The following is a 9309-nucleotide window of genomic DNA, read 5'->3' as shown; positions in this document are numbered from 1 at the left end:
TTCAGAATCTAAGAAGCAAAATGCACCTTTAGAAGTTGGAGAATGTGCCCCTCTCGCCCTCAGGGCATAACTGCAGGGAAGTCACTCCGAGCAGATAAGTAGTTATTTTGGTTTTTATTTTTATTTTTTAGTCCTTGGGAAAGGAGCTTCAAGCATACAGCCTTCACTAGCTACCTTTTCTCTACTGAAAGTCCTCTGGTTGGAGCAAGTGCTCTTAAACCTCTGACTGGGGAATTCTTGTCTTTAAGGGACTTTGAAGAGTTTGGATCTTAATGGGTTTTGAAGCTTCCCCTTTTGTTGATAAAGAAGATATTCCAATTACTTCTCAGCCTTTTCTCCACCATGAGGTAATTCTGGGACCTTTCTCTGAAGTTTATGTTGGTTATGACCAATGCAGCAACTAAGCCAGTAGGTAAAGCATAAGAGAAAAAAACCTAGATAGGTTAGAATAATGCAGTTTTGGAGTCTAGTCACAGCTGTGTCAAATATTCATTATTTGACCTTTTTCTACCTAGTTTTACTCACCTTAAAAGTAAGGTGTCAGATTGCATGAAATGCAAATACCTCTCCTCCTAGCTCTAAAATCTATTGTGTTATCCAGAAGGGTAGAGAGGGTATCATACAAATCTTTATATCAACATAGCACATTCCATACATTAGGTGCTCCATAAAAATGTGTTAAATGGACATGTTTTCCATCAAAACGTTTTTGTCCTTTAATTATCTTCTTTATCTAATTCTGCCATTTAAGTTTCTGATACTCCTTTTATATTTGGAACTTAATAATACCTGTAGTGGACAACTATTTGCGGTAACCCAGACCCCCTTAACCCCTTTATTTAGAAAACTACCTCAGTGCTCTTAGGAACAATTATCTGTCCTCCACTATGAAGAGAGCTGATGGGACCATCAGTCAGGCTTCTCCGATCTCTCTTAGCTAAGTTGTGAGCACATAAACCAACCCTGGCCAGCTCTCTCTACTGTGGCTTTGAGTCTTACACAGAGAGAAACAGGAAGATAAAAGCAAAGAGGGTGGTGCATTCTGGAAGCATGCTCTGAAATACCTGTCAACTGGTCCGTGTTACCTTGCGCCCTAGACTCCAGGAGCTGACCTAGTTTCTGTGTTATTTCTGAGATGGATTCTCCAGCCTTTCCTTCAGGAAGCTGAAGCATCAGGCTGAGCTACTTGCCAGGTTTCCCAAAACGTTTATTCTCTGCATAAGTAGTGTGGTGGACATTTGCTGTTTGTATTTCCCACGTGCAATCCCCATTGCTTTCTTTCTAACAGATCCCGGACATCCCAGCCATGCAGTTAGGGTAGAATTGATTCCATCTCTCTCTCCAGGGGTAGATCTTGATTGGCTCAAGCTAATTATCACATCTCCTCCCTTGGCCACAGCAAATGGTTCAGAAATGGACATATAACTGAATTTGGGCCAAATATAAGATGTGGTTATTGGGGACTCTGGGGAAGAAGTTACCTCTATTTTCTGTGGCAATTATTTAAAAATCTCTCTCTGTCATTGGATGTGAAGCATGAAACCCTAGTTGTATTAGCAGCAGTATCTACCTTATTATCACAAGAGGAACCAGTCTTAAAATGAGGCCAACACTTTGAAAACTATAATGAAAAGACAGAAAGAAACTACATCCTTGGAGGTAATGTAAAAGGCCTGAAACCTGAACTTTTTAGTTATATGAGGCAGTATATTCCCTTTATTGTTTAAGCCATTTTGATTTGGATATTCTATTACTTATAACTGAAATTATCCTAAATAATATCCAGTCTATTCCTCTTGGTAATAACCAAAGAATTTAGCAGATACAGTATTCATTTAGGAATCTGACTTCCTAGGAAGGTGAATCATTCTTGTTCTTATATGCTATACTTCTGCTTAGATATTTCAATGTGATGCTTGATATGATATTTCAATATCATGCTTGCTTTTTTTTTATATTGCTGAATCCTGTTCAATCTGCAGTCCACTATGACCCATTATTTTCTGCCATTCTCATCTACAGCAAATCAATCATTTATTCTCTTCTATTGGTAGCGTCTCTTTTTTCTTCCTTTGTTTACTTACTTCAATATGTCCCATTTACCTTGTTTTCCTAAGTAACTCTCAAGTTTATCAAAGTCATTTGCAGGCAGTAAGCAAATTTTGCCTTCTAAAGTCCTTGGTATAGTATACCACATAGTAGGTATTTGTGTGAAGAATGAATGAAGAGCTTTATGTCCCAAACTACCTTTCCCTGTTAGTTTAATCAATACCCTCCTACTACATCATTAGGGTGAAAAGAAATGAATTTTACTGGAGGTCCAGCAAGGTCTTAGCTTGGGAGCAGGTGGTTACTGGGATACATACCTGATGATGTGGTCATCTGTGCTTGGGACACTCAATCTAAATCCCTTTTTGGATAAACCCTTGATTTTCCCCTTTTGCACTTGCTGTACCTATTCAACTTCCAACTGTACTTTCTCTCAGTAATATGAAGAAAAGCTGGATGGACCAGCTCATTGATTAAAACACTGGTTCTCTCTCTTGTCATCTGAGGCACTTACTTATTTCACATCTAGTTCCCAGGCACCTTCGACATAACAGCTCCTTCTGTTTCAACTCTTTCCTGATACCCCTCCGCCAGAGTCACTCGCCTTTTTTCTTACCCATCCCAACTGTGGGATCTCCATCCACCAACTTGGTGAAACTGAAACACCAGCTTTTCCCCCTCCCTCATCCAGCACATCTTAATGAGTTACTGAGTATGATTGATTCTATTTAAGTAATATTTTTTAACATATTACCTCCTCTCCACTCCTACCTGCATTTTCTAGTTGGGATTCTTTTAATCTCTTACCTGAACTAGCCGTCTACTTAGTGTCTCTGTCTCTGCCTCCAGTCCTGCCATGTTCATATACATCTTCCATCTGTCCCCAGGGTGATGTATCGAAAATGTAAATGTGACCTTGTCATTACCCTGTATAAGACAATGGTTTCCCATTACTTTCACTATGTATTCTAACCTGGATCCTGCCTGCTCTCTTCTTACTTCTCACCACTTTGGACATAGTTATTAAAGTTCCAGGAAGATTAAACCACATGTGGTTCAGTCTCTGAAACATATTTCTTCCTGCTCCTATTCCTTACTCATGCTGTTTTCTCTGCCTAGTATAGCTTCCCATCACTTCTTCCCTAGCTAACTTTGACTAAACCTGCTTGGGTGTCATCTTTCCTAAGGGGTATGCTCTGATTACCCCTAGACTTGATCAAGTGATTCAATTCTATGATTCTAGAGAATTCTGTACCCCATCACATTCTAGCATTACAAAGCCAAATTTGAAATAGACACATCAACACACTGCCTATGCTATGTCTCCTTGAGTAGCCTTTAATGAACTATTACACTTGATTTTACCATGTGACTTTACCCTCTTGTTACAGCTGATTGAATCAGGGGTAGGTACAGAGTGTCAAAGGGCAGCCATGGTTGCTTTAAAAAACATGGGCTGGACAAATTCTATCATGTTTGTAAGTATTTTGAACTGAAGAATACAGAGAAAACATTAGAAACATGGGCAATTTCTGAAAACCCATTATGTAGAGAAAAATAATGACTGATCCCTCACAAGAAAAATATTTTTGCCACATCACACAGCATGTGGGATCTTAGTTCCCCAGTCAGGGATCAAACTTGCGTCCCCTGCATTGGGAGCATGGAGTCTTAACCACTGGACTACCAGGGAAGTCCCAAGAAGTTTTTGTTTGTTTGTTTGTTTGTTTTTTTAATAAAAACAATCCCACAGCATTTATTGTCATCTGGTAATAACATAAAGGTGAGCAAAACAATATGAATAAATGCTTTAGAAATACACTTCTAACAAAGCACACCTAAAAAAACTGTATTGCCTTCTCAACAATTTCTCACTTCATTGATCATTTCTAGTTGGAGACACTTTGGAGCAGAGTAATGTTATCTCCTTTTAGCATGATCCGACCCAGTTGTTTTCTTGACTTTGTTTTAGAATGAATCTCTTCTGCATCATCTAATACGAGGTTCATATACTCATCAAAACCAATGATACAGCCCTCTATCCGCATATTCACTTGCTCATAAAGCCACACCTGAATCCGAGATCTATTTTGCAAGTATCTGAAGATGAGATTGATTGGCTGCACCATCGCCTTCTGCACCTTCTGGCCCTGGCCCCGGTACGCCATGGTGGAAGCTCACCCCAAGAAGTTTTAAGTGAGCAGAAACCACACGTAAGCAGAAGGTATGCAATAGAGAAGTAAAGAGAGCCTGGTGAGGACTTGTGAAGTCCCACTCTGAAATGAGTGAAATCCCCAGGGCCACCTGCATCCAGAGCCACCTTTCAATTCTTGCTCTCTGAAGTCAAGAGGCTCAGCTTTCCCTGAGCTTATCTTGTGTGCTTATCTTCTTATAATAATCTTTCTAATACATGAAGATGTATGAGCTGAGTCTTAGTTCTAGTAAGTAAAGGAGTCTAATCAAAACAGCACTGAATTTTCCTCTGTCCTCATTGGTCTTTACCACTAGATTATATGCTTCCCAAGGGCAAAGAACAGATATAGCATCTGGAACATAGTAAGTAGTAAAGAGAATAGATATTGAAATTCATGAATGAGAAGCCAAATAGAAGGCGTGGAGGGCAGGTGATAGGGATCTGTTGCCAGTAAATGTACATTAACTATAAGGAAATTTATATAAAACAATAAGAGAGTATACTCGTCTCATCAATTACTTAAAGATACTTTATTTTTAAGTGATTATTATGCAAGGGAAGTTTTTCCATACTACTCTCTACCTTGTAAAATATGGTACTTGAAATTTGATGCTATATATGATTTTATAGGTTAATTAAACAAGGACTTAATGATCACCTACTATGTGCTTAGCACATTGCTACATGCTATGAAAGATACTAAAATATATAAATGCAAAATTCCTGTTCTTGAGACCCTTATTTTCAGCATCTGTTCTTTATAAATCTTCATTATCACCCTATTCCCTGATTTTTACGAACTATTTTGAAACTAATTTAATTATCCTATAACTTGCTCATAGAAGCTTTCTAAAAATGGAGTATTTTTTAAATGCCACAAGTTCTAGCTTCTTGCTCCAGTTAATCTAGTAAAAGCACAGTGAAATATTATCAACAATAGACTTCATTTTTTTGACTACTTCAGCCACAATAAAGAGATTATGAAAATTCTAAATGCCTTGCAACTTAAAGTATATAAACTCTATTTTTCAAACTATATGAATAGCTGGAAGAAGCAGCTAAGAGTAAAGGCAAGCAGGGAATTATAGAATAAAACTTTCATAAAGTCTCTGAGATGTCTGGTGAGGAAGTCTCAGGGCTGACTGATTTAAAACCTTAAACACCATTTTGTTGACACAGAATTCTTTTATATATTTTCAGTATATAAATTGTGAGCTCCTCTAAAGGAAACACAGTTTTTCACAGCAAAAACAAAGCAAAAAGCCTCTAACTTGTATTACATTTTAAGCACTAGATAACTTTGCGAGCAGGTAACCAAGTTTATGAAATCATGTTTATGAAATCATGTAAGTCAGCACTCTGTGAATCCGTGTGGCTGGAAGTAACTCCCAAGCAGACTTTATATTGACACATATCTAACCATTTTCACATTTAATATTTTCCCTTATGGTTGTGAATGTGCCTCAAAAATATGGAAATGTGAAAACCAATAGATTCTGTGGCTGCAAATTGTATAGTAACTAATGCAGATGGGAGTTGTTTTCTTTCTCCCTTTGGGACTTTGAAAAGTTTTGAACAGTAACAGGGTTTTTGCCCCTTTAAAAGAAGCCTGGCTTATTCAGGACACCATTTCCACTAAATATAATATCAGGATAGAGGTGGAGCTTTTTTCTTTGTTATGTTAGGAGGAAAAATAGGGCTCAACATATACGTATTTAATGTTCACTGAATAAATAGATAAAAAATGAAAGAAGCAGTTAGGGGATAGATAGGAGAGTGTAGTGGGAATTGAGGCCAAAAGCTTCTTTCTTTTTCAAAATTTTCTAAAATTTCAAGCCCCACCTAGGTTGGCTATCATCATGGTATTTTGTACCATGAAACAAAAACAGTGAGTCTTTCTTAGATCAGATAATGTTGTTTTGAGAAATCAGATGACTGCAACCATTCATTAATCCATTCACTCATTTATTCACCAAATATTTACTGAGCAGGAGAGGGGGACAGAGAGTGATGGAAGCTATAATTTTAGATAGAGTGGACAGGGAGATGAAAGACCAGAATGAAGTGAAACAAGAAGACATGTGAGCATCTGGGTGAACAGTAGGAATAGCAAGTGCTATTCTGAGCAGGGAGCATGTGCAGTGTGTTCAAGGAGCAGCAAAGAGGGAGGCAAGAAAATAGCAGGAAGCCAGAATAAGTAGGGCCTTGTAGGCCATGGTAATATCTTCGGATTCAATGCTAAGTGTGATGGGAAGCTATTGTAATAGATATTCAGACTTGTCCTTTTGTAGCTAGAATCTAAAAACTTGAGAATGAATAGCGTAGGGTTCAAGTGCATCAAACAGGGCTCACACTATTAACCTCAGGCTCATAACAACTTTTCAATCAATTTTCCAAATGCAATTCCAAACATTGTACTTGGGGGAAGGTAGACATTTTTCTTTAACAGCAATCAAAGGTTTATCAAAAAGGGACCTTAAAAAAAGAAAAAAACCTGATAGATTCCCATCAATAATAAATATTTTTAGGATCCAATTAAGAGTGAACATCAGGAACACGCCATTGACAATCCCAGTTCGCAGAAGCCCAAGATGGAATTAGGCTCTGCTGAACCTTGGCTTATGCCAGGTCAACTCAGACTGAGAATGTAGGGTAGATATAACAGTTAACTCGGAATAATTTTCAAACCTAGCTCAAGAAAGCACAAATCTGATGATAAATCATTTTTTTAAACAGTTTTCTATTGCTTTTGAATACATAATCCTAACATCAAATAAAGCATTTCTAAGAGAAAGTACTTCTTTAATGACTCATTAATAATGAATAACATTCATGGGGGTACCAACAAGTAAAATTTGCTAAAGCTCTCAAAACAAGATGCTGGCACCTTTCAAATGGCATCAGTTCTTGTGTTAGTCAGGGTAGGGTAGGCCAATAACTGTTTAAAAAAATCCCCAAATCTCAGAGGCCAAACAGTACAATGTTGCATCTTGACCTCATCACAGTCTAGGTTGGCAGCAAGGACCTCGACTTCATGCTATCATCCAGCGACCAGGCTCGTCACACCTCATTACTCTGCCCTCCTCTGGGTCCTTGGACTGCTCTGCATTCAACCAGTGGGTGGGCAGGTGAAAACATGTGTGAGATTTTCACTCCACTTTCATGTCAACACCCCATCTCCTTGATATTCCTCCAACTTCCCTGGTCATTTCCTTCTTGGTCTCCTTTGCTGATTTCTCTTCTTCTCATTAATTTCTTAATGTCAAGGGATGAGGGAAGAAGGAAGCTAGAAATCAGTCCCAGAACATCCTCTCTACACTATCTAGAGTTGTTCTCAGTAATATAGCCCAGTATCATGGTTTTAATAACATCTTATGTTGTTGACACCTTCCAGGTACACATGTCTACTTGGACTTCCCTCTCCAGTCTCCAGATTTGTACATCTACTTGCCTATTTGACATCTCCTCTCAGATGTCTAATAGATGTATTAAATTCAACATGTCCAAATCTGAACTCATGAGCTTCTCCCCAAATCTGCTCCACTTGAAACCTTATCTACATCAATCCATAACTCTTCCCTTCCAGTTACACAGGTAAAACCCCTGCAGTCATCTTTGTTCCTCTCCTTATCTTACATTTCTGTTGGCTCTACCTTCAAAATACATCCGGAATCCTATGACTTCCTATCTCCTCCACTGCCACCACCTGGTCCTGGCCACCATTATTCCTTGGCTATGTTACTAAAACGGTCTCCAACATGTTTCTCTGATCCCACTCTGACTCTCTACAGTCTTTCTTGACACAGCCAGAGTGATCCTTTTAAAAGTAGAAATCAGATCATATCACTCTTCTACTCAAAACCCTTCAATGGTTTCTTATTTCCCATTTCACTCAAAGTAGAGGCCAAAGTCATTACAGTGCCTACAAGACCCAGTGCCCTATGGGCTTCTGCTAGCAGTCTGTCCTCATCTCCACTGTTCTCCCACTTCCTCCTCTACCTCAGACAGGCTGGGCCTCCTTAATTTCTTAGAACATGCCAGGGACATTCCTGACTTAGTACATTTACCCTGATGAGAATGTTCTTCCCACTGATATCTCTCTGACTAAATCCCTTCACTGCCTTCAACTCTGGTCAAATTATACTTTCTCACTAAAAGTAACCCTGCCCGTGCTATTTAATACTGAATCTTGCCCACTTCTCACCTCACCATGGAACTATTGAACCACCTTACTCATTTACATTTTATTTGTTATGCTGTATGTATAACCTTCTTACATGCTACAAAATTCCTTTCTATTATGTTTATAATTTATTTTGTCTCCCTATTCAGGATTTAAACTATTTAAGGGCAGAGATCTTTTTCCATCTTGATCAAGATGATTTCCACTTGCCTAGACCAATGCCTGGTAATAATACTATTTAATAAATATATTTGAATGAATGAGTGAAGGACAAACATCATAGTAGAAGCAACAGAAAAAAGAAATTAAAATTTGTCGGATATTCCTAGTACCTGATTCTCTGCTCTTGCTGGCTTCTGTTTCCTGCCTTAATCATATCCGTGGACTTTAGACTCTAGTTCCCATTTGAACTAGCTCTCAGGGACCTACTGGATCAGGAGCAATACAGCATGAGATACCAGTGTGTGAGCCCTTATGCCAGACATGTCTGGACTCAATTCCTAGCTCTACCGCTTTGGGCAAGCCATTTCCACTCATTAGCCCTCAGTTTCCTTAACGGTAAAATGCCAATTATAATAGTACCTATTTCACAGTGTTTTATGAGAAATGAATAGGATAATACATGTGATGACTACCACTGTTTTCACAGTTTTTGTGTTGGATAATTATTAGCTACTGTTAGCTACTGCTTTCCAATGGATGTTCCTAAATATGCTGACTTAGTGGCCTACCCACAATGCCCCCACCTGACACCTGGTCCCACAGACTCCACCTCTCTTAAATCATCACATGATGGACTAGGTCTTAGGATATTCAAGAAAACAGTTTGGTTTTCTAAGTGTATTCTGTATATGTAAATAATCTATTTTACACCGAAGTTAAT

At 38.5% G+C, this 9309-nt stretch overlaps 1 protein-coding gene across 1 annotated transcript; it reads right to left on the bottom strand.

Annotated features, from left to right (window-relative positions):
- Positions 1 to 3804: 3804 nt before the first annotated feature.
- Positions 3805 to 4224, bottom strand: LOC115858389 (small nuclear ribonucleoprotein E-like). Its single transcript, XM_060287565.1, has one exon. The coding sequence runs from the start codon at positions 4215 to 4217 to the stop codon at positions 3939 to 3941; it is 279 nt and encodes a 92-aa protein (XP_060143548.1). The 5' UTR covers positions 4218 to 4224; the 3' UTR covers positions 3805 to 3938.
- Between the last annotated feature and the right edge of the window lie 5085 nt (positions 4225 to 9309).

The sequence above is a fragment of the Globicephala melas genome, chromosome 1 (genome assembly GCF_963455315.2).
Source record: "Globicephala melas chromosome 1, mGloMel1.2, whole genome shotgun sequence".
In the NCBI taxonomy this organism is placed as follows: Eukaryota; Metazoa; Chordata; class Mammalia; order Artiodactyla; family Delphinidae; genus Globicephala; species Globicephala melas.
This window is presented reverse-complemented; position numbering and strand designations above follow the sequence as displayed.

Bases quoted from the DNA above. Each gene is read 5' to 3' on its own strand.
- LOC115858389 (XM_060287565.1), bottom strand. From the start codon at position 4,217: ATGGCGTACCGGGGCCAGGGCCAGAAGGTGCAGAAGGCGATGGTGCAG.